The sequence below is a fragment of the Crotalus tigris genome, unplaced genomic scaffold (genome assembly GCF_016545835.1).
Source record: "Crotalus tigris isolate CLP2741 ecotype Arizona unplaced genomic scaffold, ASM1654583v1 scf7180000018585.330925593:3314079, whole genome shotgun sequence".
Taxonomy (NCBI): Eukaryota; Metazoa; Chordata; class Lepidosauria; order Squamata; family Viperidae; genus Crotalus; species Crotalus tigris.
Window position 1 is genome coordinate 3,047,983 of NW_024097088.1, and position 19,240 is coordinate 3,067,222.

The window sequence follows — 19,240 nt, forward strand, 5'->3', positions numbered from 1 at the left end:
CTTCCAATTTCCCCTCTGCATAATAGCAGAAGGATGAGGAAAGTGTCAAGTTTTAAAGGGTGAAACAGAAAGCTTCTAAGTGAAGAATTTTGTAGGTGAGCTTGAAAAGTGTCTATTAACTTCCAGAGAGCCTGACCGAATGACCTTCCCAGGGAGGGAGGGCCATGAAGACTTCAGGGGCCTGAGAAAGGATCGCTGAGTGGTGCTAGAAACATTGAATGAGAGACTCTTCGTTAATTATTCACTTTTTCAGTCATTATAAGTTTAGAAAACATCTGACCCTATTTATTCTCTGTCCTGAATGTGGTTAATACTTGCTGGAACTGTAGAGACTAATGAGAAGAATCTAGACATGGATTCTGTTAAAAAGACACTTAAACTTTCTAGATAGTTTTGAATGGATGCTTTTACATGTGTCTTCATTTGGTCTTTCTTTCTTTCTTTCTTTCTTTCTTTCTTTCTTTCTTTCTTTCTTTCTTTCTTTCTTTCTTTCCTTTCAAGAGCCACATTCTGAAAAGGGCTGCTCGGGAGTATATGATAAATATCTATTAAAAGAAATATTGACATAGTTAATGGGACTTCTTAAGTTTACCTTCTCTTCTGTCATCCTTGGCATAGCTAGCTGGAGCATTTGTCTCTTTGACATTCAATTAAGCTTGTCTTCCTCGCTGGTTTTAGTGGTGCTCTGGTAGGAAATCAGTGGCCAGCTATCCGTCCGCCTTGGCTTCCTGGGGCCTGTCAGAACCGAGTAGCTGGAAGCAGGCCAGGCGCTCAGGGCTAAATCAAATTGCTTGTAAGAGTTTATTGGAATCTGGCATTTGGTAAGCCTTCCCCTCTGCCCGACAGATGGCAGTTAGCCAAAACTGGGAGCCTCTGGCCTGGCCCTCTAGGCAGAGTATGGCCCCTTCCTCAGCAGCGCGGCCCCCAGCCTCCTCCCCTGCTGCCTCTGTGCAAGTCCTGAAGAAGTCCGTCCTGCGGCCGGCTGCGGAGAGCACTTTGCCTCTGCTCAGCTTATGTAACCCGGCCAGCTTTCCTGCTCTCCTATTGCATCACCCGGTCGGGTTCCTGGTGTCTTTATTATCTTTTGCAGGGCTGGTTTTTCCTCTTTTGTGCTGAAATCTGTAGGGCGAGCTTTCTTCACTTCGTCTAAACTCAGTGTGGCACTTCTAGATGGAAATGAATGGATCTCATTCTCTTCCCTAGCCAGGTTTTCTTCCTCTCCACGGCTCTAGAACATCACCCAGACCATTGAAATGGCTGCATGTGTTCTCATCTTCATTTTACAAACCACAGAGGACACTCAAATAATAGCACAACATTTTATTTGGTCCAACAAATGCATTAAGATGCTGCGTATTATATTCATGTTGAAGAACTTTTGTGCACATGTAGATGTTCAAACAAGACAACAAAGTTCTGTTAAAACAACTGGAAATCTCCCCTCTTGCTCTGAGCAAGGCTGCAGAATAATGTAAGGTTAGAGCCTTTGCTGAACTGGCCCTTTTATCTCAGGGTGGGTTCCAGACACAGTGGGACTTTCTGCCCATGTAGATTCTGCTATTGAATTACTAACCCTAAACTGAGATTGACCCAAATCTCCTTCAGAAAGAGGAAACGTTAAATTTCCTAAAGCTAATTTCCAAAATACAACAAATTCACTGTTGGCTCTGCACGTTCACAATTTGCTTTTGGAAATGTTGGGGAAATTAATCATAAGACTTGGAACAGAGCTGCGTGAAGTTTGCAAGGGCTTTGACATTATAGCACTTGGCCCTGGTGCAGTTGTTAGAAAGCCTGGTCTTCTGATGTCAGTGGAGTGTATTTGCGTACATACAACAAACGTCACTATCCAGCTTTCTGTTGAATTCTCAGGATTATTTTTCCAGTCAAAGGTAAATAATCTGCATCATGATAGAAAGCACCCAGCTTTTCCCTTAACAGCTGGAGAAAACAAGTTACCCCAATCCTGTCTTTGCCAACCTGGTGCCTTCCAAGTTAGAGACTAATTTCCTTGCCAGTTTCAGGTTGCGCCCAAACAGGAAACCACTAGCTGGACAGTATATTTGGCTTCTTTTATGAGGAAAAAATCTCCACCCTGTTCTGGAACCAGTGACGGTTTATTGGCTTTGCCATCTTTGCAACAGATGGAGTCTGGCAGTGACTTCGCTTTGAGCGCTGCCAGCTGTGGTCCGCTGGTGGCTTCATTCTAAGCAACCTGACACAGCAGGCTATTACTCGCTTGCTTGGCCTCCATTTTTAGCCCCGATCTCTGGCCCAGTAGGTGGTGGTGGTTCTGGTGCCAAGTGCTGTCCTGTTGGCAGCTCACTGCCCAGCCTCCCTCCACTCCTCTTGCATCATCACCTCTCAGCATGGGGGAGCCCATAATGCTGGTGTTGTGGTGATTATCTCCAGACTGAGTTTCATGATAGCTCACTGACTTATTTTACTATGACTTTAATCAGCCCTTGGCCCTCTCACCCCACTTCAGCCCCGCCTATTGGGCCGATTCATTCAAGGCACTACAGCCTGCTCTCATGAATAAACTATCATGGGCTGAATGTGCACAGGATGTCGAATCCGTATATGCGAGCATATTGGGTAAGCCGGTTTTATATACCGTTGGCACTAATAATCCGTTTGATTTTATTTGAGAAACCCAAGGAACCTATTTGATAATGGTTGGCAAGAAGAACAGCAGAACCCCAGTGATTATTTAAGCAGTTATGCTCCAGCCTAATACTGCACTGCTACAACTCTCTAAATTTACAGAGGCCGCCAGACTTCTTCTGCTGGAGAACCATGGCAAGGGCGTCTGAGATAAGCCTACAAAGAAAGTAAACTGACGGTGGGTCAGATGAGTCCAACTTAAAAACAACAACAACTAAGAACATGGAGTTGTACTCATATTAAAAAAAATGTAACATCTTTGAAAAAAAAATGTCATACAAGCAATAGTTAAAACTAGACTTATTGTCCTGGAGAACATTTGGGGACTCTTCACATTTGACACTTTTACATACATCTACATATGAGGAAGGCAATCTAGCCAGCAAAGCCGGGTAAATAAATAAACCATATGTGGCAGCTTCTCGTCTGAAGGTCACTCTCCCCACCCGATCCCACCTAGGAGAAATGGCTGCCCTCTAAATTTTGTCCCAGCTTGCTTTATTCACCTCCTCTGCAAAATGAAGCTGCTGCCACAGGTGGAGTCCAATGTACCAGTGAAGGTCCCACGTGCCACGGCTTCCTTCTTGAAGGGGGGGCAGGAGGCAGACAAGAACTGAGGGGCGTCCACGGCAGCGGAAGAAGGACAGAAGAAGCAGCTTCTCTCAGATCGCGATTTCTTGGCTCGGCTCAGTTGGCTGAGCACAGGGCCTTGTCGGTGGCTGACTGGGCCTGCTGGGCCCCCTGCCCTTCTTCGCTATGCTGGAGCCCATAACCAAAATAGATGGCAAAGCCTGAGAAAGAGACAAAGTTCCTCATTGTGAGAGCGTGCCCGGCGGCTCCGATCCTGACAGCCAAGCTGCCCAGATGGGATCACCACACACGGGGAAGGTTCTGCGCCAGGTAGCTCTTGCCAGAGAGTAGCCAGCTCCTTACCGATAGCCATCCAGACAGCAAAGCGGGCCCAGGTTCCTGCATCGAGCTGCATCATGAGATAGATGTTCACCAGGATGCTGAAGAGGGGGAGCAACGGCAGGCCAGGCACCTGGAAAGGAAGAGGAGGCCAGTTGGGAGAGGGCAAGGGAGGAAGGCGGCCAGCCAACCTGGCTCGAAGGCAGGCGATAACGCCCATGGCAAAGCGCAATTGAGGGCCAGGTTCCGATTAAAGCAATTCCTCCCCGTCCCACAGGGGCCCCCTGAGGAAGAGCTGGCCACAGGTCTTACTTTGAAAGTGAGGCGTGTCTTGCTTTCTGGCTGCCTCCAGATGATGACAGTGCCAGCGAGCAAAATGCCCAGGAGAATGACACAGGCAATGATCCAGCCAATGCTGCCCTCCAGGAGGGCTCGCCTCTGATGGGCCAGGATACCACACAGGGCAGTGATCATGACAGCTGCAAGGAAATAAGACCAAAAGGAAGGAAGGATTATGCAGGTTAGAGCTTTTCAATTGCCACTCCTGTGAAGCCACTCATCTGTAAACTCTCAACCCCGGAATCCCTGGGACCTGATTCTGATCTCTTCCTGCTCTTCTTTTGGTCTCCTGCAAAGGAGCCAAGCCTGGGCAGTTGCTCACTCCGGCCGCCTCTGGAGATCCCCCAGCCTCAGCCATTGGTGTCCCCAACTGCAACGGCACCCAATTTCTTCCTCTCTCCAGTAATACTTACCGATGACAGTGCTGCTGATGTAGACGATGCACCCCGAGACATGGGTTGGGATGTCCTCAGAGGGGGAGAAAAGACTCCTGCAGGTGATCGTCTCTTTCAATGCATTCTGTCTATCCTCAACTGTGGAATTAATGGTCATCTTTTCTTCTTCACTTCCATTTATCTCAAGCATTTCCAGGTCTTTGGAGAACCTCAATAGCTCAGGTTGGTATCTATCAGGAAAGCAAGAGTGGTATTCCTGATTAGTCCCTCTGCACACAGCCATGAGCCCAGGGACAATCAAGACCCAAAGGCCAGGTCCCATTTTCAACCTTCTCCACTGCAGCTTCTCCAGTTGTGGACTACAATATTCATCGCTTGCCCACCATCTAAGCTCCTGAGGGATCAGCACCTAGAGACAAGAGGCCCCACCTGAGGATGAGCACACAAATAGCCACCAGAGAGTAGGCCAGGAGCGTGCCGATAGACATCAGGTTAACCAGGTCCTTCAGCTCAAAGAGAAACGCCATCAGGGCTGTAAGAGAAGAGAGGCTGTAAAAATCTCTGGATCTGAATCACAGAGAAAGAGAGTGGGGGAGATCCATTAATGGACGGATACCTGCAATGATGCCTGAGACCACAGTGGCCACCAAGGGAGTCTTGGCCCGGCTGTGAATCCGGGAGAGGAACCGGAAGAGCAGTCCGTCTTCAGCCATAGCGTAGATCACTCGCGGCATGGGGAACATGGAGCCAAGCAAACTGCACGGGAGAGAAAGAAACCAGACCCCACTGATGGCCACAGGCGTGTGAATGTGGCCTGTGGGGTTTCTCCACTTGGCTCCAGGACCCTGTTTAGGATGGTGGTTCAGGCCTCTCAATAAAGCATAATCTAGGGGTTGCCTCTGTTCCAAAATGCTTGCTCACTGGCCAATATCTCATGAAAAGGCCTTTCCGGATCTTCTGCCTTTCATGGTTTAAGCAGCAACTTTTGGGAAAAGGAATTTCTCTGTGAGGACCTCTCATATCCTTCTGCCCTGACATATGTTCATCTTCTGGGCAGGTTACTCTCCTTCAAACCACAGAATCCTGCCACTTTTTTCCCCTCGAACCTCTAACTGCCATCGTATTCTCTTACCCTTTCCTTCAAAAATGGCCTGTTTAAAACCCTGGTTGATTTGGTTTCCGTGCTTAAAAAACATTGTTTTGAGCTCAAGAATCAATAGACCAGTCAACTGTCAGTCATCCTGGTGAGACACCTATAAATCCTGCCAACAAAGAGATGAGGACTTCTGGCTCCACCGAACAAGCTCCCTTCGTTTCTCTTACCTGGTAGAGAGGGCACAGAGGGAGCCGATGGCCACCACGTAACGGGCGGGCTCCCAGCCCACTGACTTGAAGGCATCGGGCAGAGGGCTCTCTTTATCCACCAGGAAATAGGGGACCATCAAGGTCAAGGAAGCCGAAACGCCAAAATAGGCCACAAAGCAGATGAGGAGGGAGACTATGATGCCGATGGGGATTGAACGTTGAGGGTTCCGTGCTTCCTCACCTGTAGAAGAACAGGGGAGCACGTGCAGAATAGCACAGGTGAGAATCCAATGAAATTCTCCCTGCCCTGCCATACCCAACGTCGACTAAGGTTAAAGGACCTCCTGCCAACACCATTCCCACAGACCCAGACTCTGCCTTGTGAAGTGGGCTTGCCGAGCAGCCACAGCACTGGCAACCACTGGCCATAATCTGTCGCTCAAATGATGAGCATGTTGCTTAAAAATGGCATGGCGGAACAGGGAATCTGAGCCTCAGTGCTCATGCATTTAGTTCCTACACACCTGAGGGGCACGCAGGGTGCGCCTGACTTGAACCCCTCGCTCCAAACCCCCGTCTCCTCACAAGAGACGGGCAGCAGAGCACCTTCGACAGATGGCTGCTTAAGCATCTTTCCCTACTTGCCATGTTCCCCAAACCACTTTAGTTATTAGGAATAATCCAAATTTGCTCCACAAGCCCCAGTTCTAGAATTGCCCTCTGAAACCAGTGAGAAGGCCCGTGCTCTGCCCTCTTGAAGCTTCTCCTTCAAGAGCTTGAAGGCACCTTCCCAGCATGGCCATCTTCAACTCTCCCTCCTTACAGTTAACTTACTGGACCCAGCCTGGAACCAGGCCCAGTTAGCACGCCTCCCCACTGGCCTTCCCACCGGCCCTTCCACCACCTCCAAAGCGCTACTTTACCTGTGGTGGCGATGCAGTCAAATCCAACAAAGGCATAGAAACAGGTGGCAGCCCCCGAGAGGACTCCCTCAAAGCCAAAGGGGACAAACCCCCCCTTGCCAAAGGAGTCCCTGTTGGAGAAGACAGGCAGGCAGATGAGGACCGGAGGAAAGCAGTCTCCATGTGGGGCAGCCCTTCAAAGAGGGGTGCCAGTCTCCAGCTGGCCTGGGGTCCCCCATCTTGCCCCCAGGACTCTTCCCAACTTGCTCCTGCTTTCCCTTCGGCCGCTACCACAGATCCATCCGCCCCCCAAAAGAAAGTTTGTGGCAGCAGATGCTACACTGGAGCAAGGGGGATAGGAGAGGGGGTGCCAACCTTCACCCACCACCCACCCCGCCTATTGGAGAAGCTAAGAGGGAGCCACGACTGGGGAGGAGGCCCGTACTTGGGTTCAGACTCCAAGGCATTTTGTGAGTGGTTCTGATAATCTTCCTTGGACAGGTTCCAGTTCTTGACATTTCCTTTCACAAAACCCGCAACAATGACAAAGCTGAGGACCAGCAAGTTGACGGCCGTGAAGATTTTATTCACCAGGGCAGATTCGCTCACACCGAACGACAAGAGGCCTGGAGGCAAAATAAATGAGAGGGCGTGTGGTTGCTTCTCAGGGGAAAGAATCTGGGGTTCAAGCTTTCCTAACGTGGCTGCTCCGGAGGCCGGAGACGGGCCAGGTTGGTCAGCACTGAAGTCCACTTCTGTGCCATCGTGGCACCCATCTCTTAATGCAATTCTGTTGTTCTTTGGAGGTCAGGCGATGGGGAATGTGGGCCCTTTCTGCAGCTGTACCCAAGCTGCAACTTGGCACCTTCCTGGCTATTTTTAATTACCAACTTCAGCATGTTCGTTTTGCCTGAGTTTTAGCAGCAATTACTTTCTAAGCACCCAAGAGCCTCGTGGAATCAGATCAAATGTCCGTCCAGCCACATTTTGGCAGAGTCAGGTGATGTCAAAATCTGCAAGACGGCAGGCCCAGCATAGCAACGGAAAGCTTGCCAGTTTCCAGACACAGTTCAGTTCAGCTCTCTGCTCCTACTACGGCCAATTGCTCAACCTTGTGGAGACCAAACAGCAGGTCAAGGCGTGCAACATCCCCCTCCCGCTGATTTCAAAGGCATGCCCGTCCTGCTATCAGCGGCAGACTCTTCTCTCATGACTCATGTACATCCCTTCTCAACTGGCTGATCATTAATGGACTCCTCTGGGATCAGGCAAGGCAGGAGGTCAATGTTGCTCAACCTTGGCAAGTTGAAGTCCACCCACCTTCAACTTGCCAAAGTTGAGAAGCACTGCAGTAGATTATCAATGCATGAAGCAAATGTTCTCCTTCCCGCTGTGAATCTCCCCTTGCCCTGCTTTGTTTAAACGTTTTTATAGCTGCCCATCTTATACCGATCTCCGCATCCAGAGTTAAGAAAAGGAAAGAAAAACAATCTCCGTGCCAGGCATATCTTTTATGAGAATCCATCGGGTCCCTAAGGCACTTTTTGCTATCAGCATTGTTGTATCTGAATGCAAAACGTGGCATTTATATTTTATATATTTCTGTTTTCTTAAGATTCAATAAATTTGTACGGCATCTTGAGAGATTTCACAGCAGAAATGTTTGGTGTAACCTTCTTAAACAAACAGGCTAACTCTGGCCTGCAATGAACCCCTGAGGCCGAGAGGAAGCCTCCGCCTGAGCCCGGCGGTTCGCAAGGCCGTTCGAGATGCCTCCTCACCTGTGAGCAGCAGCACCAAGAAGAGGGCGAAGAAGTCGGGATACTCAGCCAGCACGTCCTCCAGATGCAAAGCTGTGTGATTCCGGAAGAAAGTGGAGATGTGGCCCCCAATGATGTGGTCAAAGGTGGAGCTCCAGGCCCGAGCCACACTTGCTGTCCCTGCAGAGGCAATGCAGCACCTTCATGAGTTGGAGCCAGTCTCCGGTCTGCATCTCCCCTGCAGGACCGGAAGGGGCTTTTGCCCCTTCTCAAGGGGAGAGGAGGGAAGAGGGGCTCAAAAGATCTCCCAGCCCTTAAGGTTGGAGGGATCCCACCGCCTTCCCAATCCAGCAGCAGCAGCACACACAGCACTCCATGCTCACACCTTCAGTGTATGCCCAGCACACCTTGGAACATGCTTAACCAGCTCAGCAAAAGACCTGGTTTGGTTGGTGAGTCCGCATGTCATGTAAACCTTGCCCCAATGGGCCAGTTTTTGGCTAGCACTGATGATGTTACCTGGTTTGGATCATGAAACATCTGCAAGAAAACGACCAAGCTCAGAGAGCACCAGGGACCACCCCCCCCCCCCCGTTTCTGGTTATCACTTGCTGTGCAAATTCAGAAAATGGGTTATTTCTACCACCAGCTCAAACACATTGAGTGAAGCTAGATGGACAAAGGAAAGAAAAATGAGGATTTTGTTGTCAAACAGCTTTTGCTGTTCTTGCTCTGGTCACCTCCAACTCACACCTCCAGAGCTGAAAGACAACTTTAAAGCTCGAGTTGTCCAAATCATTGCTGATGAGGAACGGTTGGCAACTGCACTAAATGCCAACAATTCAATATGGTTTCTACAGATGATAGTCCTTTTCTTGACTCTCGTCAAATCCCTAGTCGTAGCAGTTGGGAGAACCCCTAATTTTTGCGGTTCAGGAAATATTGCAGGTAATTTCTAAGAAAGCCTGTCCTACAATTTTGACAGAGTTGATGTCTTGGCATATTTGCGGAACTCTCTGAGGAAAACTCCTGTAGAAGAACCCATCACAATTCAGAGATGGCTTAGCCCAGGAGTCTCCAAACTTGGCAACTTTAAGACTTGTGGACTTCAATTCCCAGAATTCCTCAGCCATCAGGAATTCTCATAGTTGAAGTCTGCAAGTCTTAAAGTTGTCAGGCCTGGGGACCCCCTGACTTAGCTCATGGTAAACATGAACTAACTGGTGTTTCCCTGATTTCATGCTGCAAGCAAATCCCAATTGTGCTTTGAGTATTCCATCTTAAGACATTCTCAAGTCCTCATTCAGCAGTCTTTGCTCCGAGCGGAAAGCTATGTACCTATCATGTAGGAGAGAATGAGGTTCCACCCTGTGGTGAAGGCCCAAATTTCCCCAACGGTGACATAACTGTAGAGGTAGGCAGAACCAGCCTTGGGCACCCGGGCGCCAAATTCTGCGTAGCACAGGCCAGCCAAAACAGACGAGACGGCCGCAATGAAGAAACAGAGCACAATAGAAGGGCCAGCCTGATCCTTGGCCACCTCTCCAGACAAAACATAGACCCCCGCCCCAAGGGTGCTGCCTACGCCTAGAGCAATCAGGTCCACGGTGGAGAGGCAGCGGGCCAGTTGAGTGTCCTGCGAGCCAAGGTCCACAGTCCGCTGCCGGATCAGCTTCTTGCCAAAGTTGGCCAAGGTTCTCTTCAGCATCCTGGCAAATGGTGGTGCCACGTCCCGTCTCCCAAAAGGACCTAGCAGAGAAAACAGCAGAGCTTGTCAGCCAGCAGTGGGGAGGGAGGCCTGCAGTCAGACCCAAGTGGGGAGGGGTCCGGCAGACCCAAGCCAGCCTTGTGGGTGCCTGGGCTGGCCGGTGGGTTACCCCACCAGAGCCTCTTTTCCTCCTTTCAGGTCAGCTCTGTTTTGGACATCTCCTGATTGGCTGAAAGGCCTTCTTGCACCATCCACAAGTGGATTCTACAGGAATCACACTCAGAGCACCAGGCTCCCAAAGATTACTCTGGAAGTGATGTCTTTAGCAGAGTGGAGATCCATATGCCCGTCCGCCTGTTTGCGTACCGTAAAGAAAATGGGGCTTAAGAGAGCCAGGAACAGGGCCGCCATCTTAGGAAAAACGCTCAGTCAAAGCGGCAGAGGAAGCCAGTTGCGGTTACACATTGCACCTTTGTGCACTGCAGACCTTTGCAAAACTTAGCAAAGGGAAACAGACCCCGGAAGACTACTTGGATTAATTGTGTTTACACAAGCTGCTCGTTGGAATAAGCATCAGGAGGGCACCTTCAGTTATTAATCAATTTAAGCTAACTTCAATTAACAGACAACAGAACAAACTTGAGCCAAGGCAGGCTGGACAAGACCCTCAAGCCCCTCATCAGACACAGCACATGGCTTCATGGTGGAATCAGGCAGGATGAGTCTTCCCCCCCCCACCCCCAGATTTTGCCTCATTTTGCTGCCCAGTGCGGGCCTTTCCTTCCCACTCTTGCCAGCAAGTCGGTGGGCCTGCTGCGACGGATCTGGCGTGATTTTGGCCTAGTAAATTCCAACTCAACCACAACGGTTTGTAAACCATGATTTATAACTTAGCCGATTTGCAAATGTGGCTTGGACTTTACTCATTAATCAGAGTTAAAAAAACAGAGCTTGGTATGGCTCCTACCCCTGCGCAGGAGAGAGGGGGCGGGGCTGGCCACAAAGAAAGGATGGCTTTTGCATGCAGGATTAGACAAAGGCAAAGAGCAGGACCAGGAGCTGTTTATTCTCTCCTGAAAGTGGCAGCTCTCTCTGGATGTCCAAGCGCATCTTGGTTTGAATGTCAAGCATGGGAGCTGCATGCCCAGGAATTCTCCTTTTCTGGTGCGGCATAGATGGATCTTTATTAAAATAGGCACCCAACCTGATTTGGCCGGCAGGGTGGGGAAAGCGAGGAAGAGCCTGTGGCTCTCCATCTTTTGCTCTGCTTCCAATCAATGCTCAATGCTGCGGTGCCATGGGCCTGGCCCATCTATCAGCTGATGGATAGCTCTGTCAAAAGGGGCAGCCTCTTTCCTCTCTCCAGAGTGACGGTCTGTGGAGATTGATGACTATCCCCTTCCTCGGCTGGGAGTGGGCGGGCAGGCAGTTCCAGCTATCCCGCAGGAGCTGAGAAATCAGGGCCACGCTTGTACAGGCGGAAGGGAAAACCCAAGTCGGATCTCTTTAGTGAGGAAAAAAAAAGCAGATAGGCAAGGTCTGGAAAAACAGCAGCAATTCAAAGATGCAGAAACCTGTTTCAAAATCAAATATTGCAGAGCCTGCCCTAAACTAACTGAATTTATCCCTAGTGAGTTTCCTCTCCTTTCTTGCCCCCTTAAGGAGAACGAAATCAAAATCTCTGTTTGTGTCTGTTGCACTCATCTCCACACTGGCCCTCGACCCGTCAGACTCGCCCCTTTCTTCCTGCTCTTTCCCATTAGGACTCCCAGAGGGGACAGTTAATCAAGATCCCTGGGGAGATGGGTGGGTTTTCTGGGATTTCGTGGCTCAGATTTACTCTTCAGAGATCTCAGATTTTTTTTCTTACATCTCAGAGTTTGGAAGCTATCAGGATCTGTGACCTTGCAACAGGTTCCTTCCAAGAGGAAAAACAAGACTGCCGCAGTGGATCTGGGCAACGGTCTGTTCTCCAGCCCAGCGGAAGATAATTGAAAGATCTCCCAGGAGAAGCAGAGTTCTCAGGCTGGACAAAGTGCCAGGTTCCGCTCTGTGCCAGCAAAACTCCAGACCTTTTGGCCTCAGCTGCCACGTTTCCCACGAGGCAAAGTGCCTGAACTGCCTCGGACAGATGTTCCCATAAGCGCAAGGGGAAAAGCCTCCTCCACCTCCCCCCCCCCACGGGCAGGGGAGGGGAGGCATTCCCACTAGCTGCCCAGTCATGTCTAGCGTGAGCTTCTGGGATCACACACCCTGGTGCACCAGAAAATCCTTACAAAAATTCAGCAGACAAAGCTTTGATTTATCTTTCCCAGTCAGCACTTCCAGGCTGTTTTTCAGCCAGTGCAAAAGCCCAGCTGTGACGGTTCATTTATCCTTCCACCAATCTGCTGTCAGGAGTGATGGAGCACAACTAAGCGTCAAAACCTGCCAGTGTGCCAGCCTTGGGAGTCTAGTGCCCTCGGAAGGGTTGCCGGCCACTTTCATGGGGGTTCTGCTCCTGTTGCCGTTGCCTACTTTTGCGGGGGAGCTGAAAAAGTGTCTGGCATGGAAGAAGAGAGGAACACATGATGCGGGAGGTGGGCCGGGGGGGGGGGACTCAGCACTCCAGAGCCTTTGTGTGCAAATGAAAACCCCGAGCAGATGAGAGGACCCTGCCTGACTCTCTGGCCAGGCCCAGAGCTTCAGACACCCCAACTCAAAGAACGGGACTTTGTTTTCCCTGGTGGGGACTGCAAGGCAGGAGAAGCGGCTGGTTATCGGAGTCCAGAGAAGATCCCCTGCCATCATGGATAAGCCTCCTCCAAAGGCCAGACCGGTTATGCAGGTCATCAGAGTCAGCTTCCGGTCTGACTCCCATCAGCTAGGAGACGGCTCCCAAGAGGGGTGCCAGAGACCGCCATCCCAACATACAGGACGGGCAGCCCAACAACTCCCTCTCTGTCTAGCAAGGGAGGGCTGAAGCAGCAAAGCATCTCCAGAGGAGGGTCTTCCTTGGCCTGCCCTGCTCATTCCCAGCAGACAGTGCCGCCAGGACGCCTGGGGAGACCTCCGCAAGACAGGGCCCCTGAAGAGGGGAAGCAGGAATACGCCACAATTTGAGAGGCACGGAAGGGGAGCAGTTCAAAGACTGCCTTGGCTCAGCTAGCCATACGGCAGAAGGGCTGGCAAATGCAGGCATAAATATGTGCAAATGAAAATCGTGCCCAGGTGCCAGGGTTGCTTGTAACGTTGGCCCTCTGTCAATGAGTGGCCAGGCACAACGTGAGAATTTCCACAAAGCCCCTTCTCGCTGGAGGAAAAGCTTCCTTGGAATGCAGCTTTCAAAACACAGTTCCCCACTAAGGAGGTCAGCACAGCTGCCAGGGGGTCATTCAGTCAGACAAGAAGGGGGAGCCTCCTTGGTGCTGCTCCTGCCCCCTTGGCGTCCCACGTGGCCCCCTCCTTGCAGCAGGGACCCTTGCAAAGCCCAGTAAGGCTGCCCCCGGTGCTTATACCGGGGACAGGATGCTAATTACAGTCCACCAGCCGGCTATCCTGAGCGATCCAATTCCAGATTGTGGGAAAAGCCCCAAATGGAAAGGTGTCCGAACCTTACAGTGCTGCCCACCTCCTCCCTCCAGGGTCCTGACCTGCCACACCTCACTGACCGCCTAGTTAGCAAAGCACCTGATGAAGTGCTGCCAACTCAAAAGAGCAACGGAACTCACAGTTTGCCATTCCAGCAGGAAGCAGTTTGGAAGCCTCACCCGAGCCTATTAATAGATGACAGGGAGGCAGAAGGTCAAGTTTATGTGGCCACAGCTGGGCAGAGAGGCCACCCCAGTGCCTGTGCAGCAGCAGCAGCAGCAGCGTAGCCAAGGTTACTGCCGGGAAGGGGGAGCCCAAAGCAAGCAGGCGCTGACACTGACTGATGGGGCCAAGCATGCCATCGCTGCCTCAGCGCCCTTGAGGAAGGCAGCCTCTGGGCCAATTTATGCCAGCAGCACTCAAGGCAGAGAAGAGGCCCTGGGCTGCTTGTCCCTTCAGCCTGGAAGAGGACCCGGGCAGCTGAATCCTCCCAGGCCCATCCAGGCCGGGCTGCACGTGCAGGAAATTCAAATGGTATTTCAGGGAACAGCACTCGGTCTTGGAATAGAGTGGCCGTTGTGGGACCAGTTCATTCCTGGCTGCTCAGAGAGCTGGAGGTCCTGTCCTCACACGCAACAAAGAGGGCGCCTGGCCACAATCAGTGGCCGGAGAGCGATGTGTCCTGCCCCAGAATCACCAACCGAAAAACCCGCCCTGTGGTTTAATGGCTAGGATGTCGCTGAGCCAGAAGATGAGAGAAACCCAGCTGGCCCTTAAAGAAAAGCTTTGGCCCATTCAGAAATCCAGAGAGTGCAGTCAGACACCTGGAGAAGCCTGCCGGGTCAGGACACAGATCCATAGTCTATGCCAATGTTGGGTCCGCAGGCGCCCAACTAGCATGTTTGGGAAGCCCTCTGCTTCTCTGTCTGCCAGCGACCAGCATTTCAAGCATGCTCTCCCTGGATCCTCCCTGGTCCTTGCAGCAGCCTTCAGTTGGGGGCTTTCTGTATGTTGGAACCCCCCCCCCTGAATCCTCGCCCAGCAAAGTCTCACAGGAGCAATGAGGGGACAGGGGAAAAGAGATTTAATGAGCTGGAGAAATTAAGACAGACGCAGGCCAGGCTTGGAGTCTGACAAAGGGGAAAGAGAGGCTGGCAGTCCAGGAAGAAAAGATTTCAAGTTTACTAGTCTCAGTGGTGGGATTCAAATATGTGAACAACCGGTTCTCTGTGTGGATGCCGCTTCCGGAAGTCCATTCTGGGCCTGGGAAACAAAAAATTAGCTATCGGTTCTGCCAAATTGGTGCAAACTGGCTGAATCCCACCACTGACTAGATTCCTGATTTTCAAGGCCTTGCAAGGCAGGAGGGGCTGCACTCAGAGACAACTCCCCCCCCCCCCAGCCAGGAAGAGGCAGGCAAGTCACTTCCACACCTTTTTTGTTTTCTAGAAACAGATCAAGACAAAATGGGCTTCTGGAGGCAGAGAAATCATTTTCTGCAGGACCTGCCACATGTATTTCACATTTAACACATTTCCAAACGCAGAAGCCTGGCCTGAGTTTTTCTTTTTAGGATTTTTTTTTCCCCTTCCTTAAATTAGCAAAGAGGAAAACACCCCCACTCCTTTGCCCAGCCCAGCAGACGCCTGGAAGGGCTCTGCCAGCTGCCAACCCATTAAGAGTCCCAACAGGGAAATGCGGATATGGGAGGTGGCTCTTTATGCGTTCCTGTTCATCAGCCGTAACTTATTAGAAAATGATGCGCACCTTTGAAGGAGCGGGGGGGGGGCACTTGCAAGAGGAAAAGCAGCCCGAGTGCAACTGTTTTGAGTGGGGCTGGTGGGGCAGGGGGCCCTGTTCACACTTATTTGCTCGCCGGCTCAGACAATTTTCCAAGTATGATTGGACCACAGAGAGCAGTCCAAATCTTTCCTGCAGCAGGAAATGTACCACTGCATCACTGACCCGCCATCGGTGGCCATTCAGCCCCTGCTCAGCGGTGGCAGCCAAGGGGCCTGCTCTAATCCCAAGGGCCCCCTACACGCCGAGACACTCCCAACACAGGCCAGGGACCTCCTCTTCCCTTCTACTCTCTCCTCTCTGGGAAAACCTTCATCCCTAACCCAATTTTCTCTTCCAAGCTCCCAGCTTTCTTTTTGCCAGCCCTTTCCAAATGGGTTGCTAAATATTCCCCGTGCCTTCTCATCGAGAAAAAATGCCTTCCACTCCGTGGAGTTTGCTGGAAATGTGAGGAAAAGCAAACAAGCCGCTCCCTGCACCTGTGACAGACGAGGGCATCACCCTGCCAATTTAGACCTCCCAGGTTCTGGCAACTGCTTTAGCTGCAGCTTCTTGGCGAGTAAAGGCTGCAAAGCGAGACATCACCGTCTGAGCGCGAACTGATGGGGCCAAAGGTCTCGAGAGACAGACAGCGAGCAGAAGCCGCATCCCTGGTTGCATCAGCCAGCCGGGACAGAGGCCGGCCGGCCTCCTTCCCCCCCCCCCCCGCAATGGCCAGGCATGCAGTTACCCAACTAAGTCCCTCTCGATGATCAGGTAAAGGGTTGCCCATTAACCCCAGAGCCTGGCACACTTGTTTAGAGCCCTCTTCAGGGACTGGTCAGGAGATCCACCCAGGAGGGCAGAGGCCTGGCATTCCTGCTGCTGGCAGCGCAGCCATGATCCAAAGTAAAGAGTAACTGGGAGGATAACCCCAAGCGGGGCCAGCAGGTGACTCTCCAGAGGTGAGATCCCCTGACCAGGCTCTCACGGGTGCCCGCAATAGCACGCTTTGATGGCTTTGCAGGCACAGTGTATGAAACTAGTCAAACGTAGTTTGTCAAGTTATGGGTAAGCAAATTATAACTTAACATGAAATATGAAACCAGACAGATCCTGGTTCCCCAGTTCCCTGCACTGGGTGCAACAGCAGCGGTCTATTGGTTGGGCATGTTTTATGTAACTGTTCTGATGTCCAGTACATGCTTGGAGCTTGTTGGAATTCAGGGGCAGGAACTTCAGATGGCAAATAAATCAACCTCCTACCTGGGGAAGGGCAAGACTAGGCTGGTGCTCCATTTCAGCCAGACAAGGATCCAAGCCTGAATATCTCAGGGTTCCCGCAGAACGAAACAAAGCAGCCCCTCTTTCAGAAGGGTCTTTAGTGAGAACTGCTTCTCCTGCCTCTGCAGCGGCTCTGAGACCCTTCTAAGCCCAGAGCACAGCTCTGTGAAGCCCAACCTGTCAGGCAGCACTAATGAGGCTAACTTTAAAGTCAGCTGCCCAAAGGATCTGCTGAAAGAGAGCGCCAGGAAGATCAGATCCCTCCTTGTCCCCCTTTCCTGCCTGCAGCTCCCTTTTCATCTCCAGCAATTAGCACCTGGTAAATGACGCACTTTCCTTCCGCGCAGGAACACACCTGTTTGCATTCAGCCAGGCAAAAACATGCATGCCGTTTCCAGAGCGGTTCCTGGCGAGGCCCGAAGGCTAGGAGGGCTTGGCCTGTCTGAAGTGGGCGTTTGCGTGAACGTGGCTGGCCCCCATTCCCTGCCACCCCTTGGCCCTGGGCTGCGAAAGGGAGAGCAATGACCAGAAAGCCCACCCAGGACAAAGGCAACCGGCCACAAGGAAAAGGAGCGTCTGTCTGGATCTTTTCCAGGGAAACCAGAAGCCACCATGAAAGGCAGGAGACCCCACAAGCAACGTTCCTGGCCCTGCGGGGGCTCCCCGCAAGGGCCCTTCTGCCCCCTCAGGGGGTCCCCTCTCCAGCTTTAGTTCCCTGTCCTAAGCTGCCTCGCCAAAATGCGCAGGAGAGAAAGGCAGAGCAGACGCCCAGCAGCCGAGTCTCTCGTCTGAACGCGTCCGGCAGGACTGGATTCAGAGAGGGGAGCTTCTCCTCTTGCTTTCCGCACTCCTTCCGAGGAGCAGCAGCCGGGAAAGGCTCAGACTTACGAAAGGGAAGCCCCCGGCAGAGAGAGCCTTTCCCGCAGCGGGACTTTCTCGGAGCTCTGGGGAAACCCAGCTTGACTTCCCAGGCTAGGGGTTTCCCCGCATGGAGTCGAGCCGGCCCAGCGGGGGAGCCCCGCCCGCTCTGCCCGGCCCGTGGGCGAGGCTGCCGTGCCCCCTCCGTCTCCCGAGGCTGCAATGAACCTCCTCGGGGGATCCGCGATCCCGGTCCGGGAGGCGCTTTTCCTCCCCCCGTCCCAGGCAGGGCGGCCCAACTCGGGAGCCAGAAACTTTTCCCGGACGGGACAGACGGGCCTTCGCGCCGGAGAAAGACTCGGAGCCGGCCGCTCCCTCCCTGGCCGGCGGAGGCGGAGAGCGCGGCTCGGAGCCGGCAGGAGGGCGCGCGGGCAGGCGGAGCTGCACCTGTTGACCCTCCGCCGGCCGCGCGGACGCAACCCGGGGCCCGCCGGACGGGGCGCGCGACCTGGACGGTTCCCCTCCCGCCCGCCCGCCCGCCGCCCCTCTCACCAGCCGCGGCCACGCAGCTCCTCGGCAGCCGGCGAGGAAGGGAGGAGGCGGCCGGCGGGGCGCGGGCTATCTAGCGCGGGCAAGGGGCGGGCCGAGCGCCAGCGACCGCCTCCTCCGGGCGGGCTCCCCCGGGGCCTCGAGGGGAGGCGGGCAGACGGGGGCGAGGCGGTTGCGCGGGGAGCTCAGGCGAGGAACCCTCCGGCTGCAAAGGAGCCGGCCTCGCCTCCCCCGTCTCCAAATCTGGCATCGGCCGAGGCGCAAACGCCGAGCGGAAGGCGGGACTGCCGAGCCCAGACTGCCCGCAAGCCGAGACCCGGGCCGCTGCTCTTAGGCAAACCTCCCGGAGTTTTCGCTGGGACTGACCTTCCTAAGACGACAGTGTATTATTCTCTGTCCTGCTGTTGCTTCGTTCAAACCAGATCTTAACACCGAACCAGGAGTTCCCAGAATTGCCAAAAAGCCGAAAAATCAGAGAGCCAAACCCCAGGCACCCTTTTCCTTGGACAAGTCTTGTCAAAGTCACGTGTCCGTTTCAAACCGGAAAATCATCTTGAGATAAGGGGGGTTTTAATTGCCAGTGGCTGGAGACCACTTGGGAGAGCAAATTATGCCTTATTGTAGCGCCTCTTACTGGCCAGACCTCAAATCTACAAAAACATTTCCCCAAAACGCTCCAGCCTCAAAAACGCAAATGCCAAATTGGCAGCAAATTCAGTCTTAACTCCCTGCAGACATCAGCAGGACAGGTGGGAAGGGACAGCTCCTTGGCTGTGGGAGCAATTCTGCTAGGTCAGCTAAAAAATGGGCAGAAACCTCAGGGCACCAGCAGGCATCTTACTAGAGACCCAGAACTGCCAAAAAGACGTGTAGTAACTAACAAATAACAAAAGGTTGTTTTTCTTTTTAGTGATAGCAGCAAATTTGCATATATAAACTACAGCAGGGTCCCTCTCCCTGTCTTTTCTTTCCCCCTAAATCTTTGTAAGTCCTCTGAGACAACTGCCCTGGATTGCTGCTCTTTATGCCAGTTGAGAAGCTGCAATCAGCCACATCTAGAAGAAACCAGAGGGAAAAGCCTGCTGGAGACATTTGTTTCTATGGGTTGCTGTGGGCATCCTTAGGTGTGTCGTTTTCTAGCCCTATTCTACACTACTTGGACCTCTAAATGGGTCTGCCTGAGAAGGTAACAATTATATCCAGGAAAACAGTCTC

General features: G+C 52.4%; 1 protein-coding gene across 2 annotated transcripts; it reads right to left on the reverse strand.

Annotated features, from left to right (window-relative positions):
- Nucleotides 1–1,305: 1,305 nt before the first annotated feature.
- SLC7A3 (solute carrier family 7 member 3) lies at nt 1,306–18,126 on the reverse strand. Of its 2 annotated transcripts, none has more exons than XM_039354833.1 (12): nt 18,029–18,126; nt 9,616–10,026; nt 8,299–8,457; nt 6,963–7,143; nt 6,539–6,648; nt 5,634–5,856; nt 4,927–5,066; nt 4,740–4,842; nt 4,329–4,540; nt 3,889–4,055; nt 3,601–3,709; nt 1,306–3,458 (listed from the first exon to the last, which is right to left on the reverse strand). In XM_039354833.1, exons 2-12 carry the CDS (start codon nt 9,983–9,985, stop codon nt 3,355–3,357), a joined length of 1,878 nt encoding a protein of 625 aa, XP_039210767.1. In that variant the 5' UTR covers nt 9,986–10,026; nt 18,029–18,126; the 3' UTR covers nt 1,306–3,354. The 2 variants fall into 2 exon arrangements, with proteins under 2 accessions (XP_039210767.1, XP_039210766.1); XM_039354832.1 differs by lacking the exon at nt 18,029–18,126 and adding an exon at nt 13,696–13,720.
- Between the last annotated feature and the right edge of the window lie 1,114 nt (nt 18,127–19,240).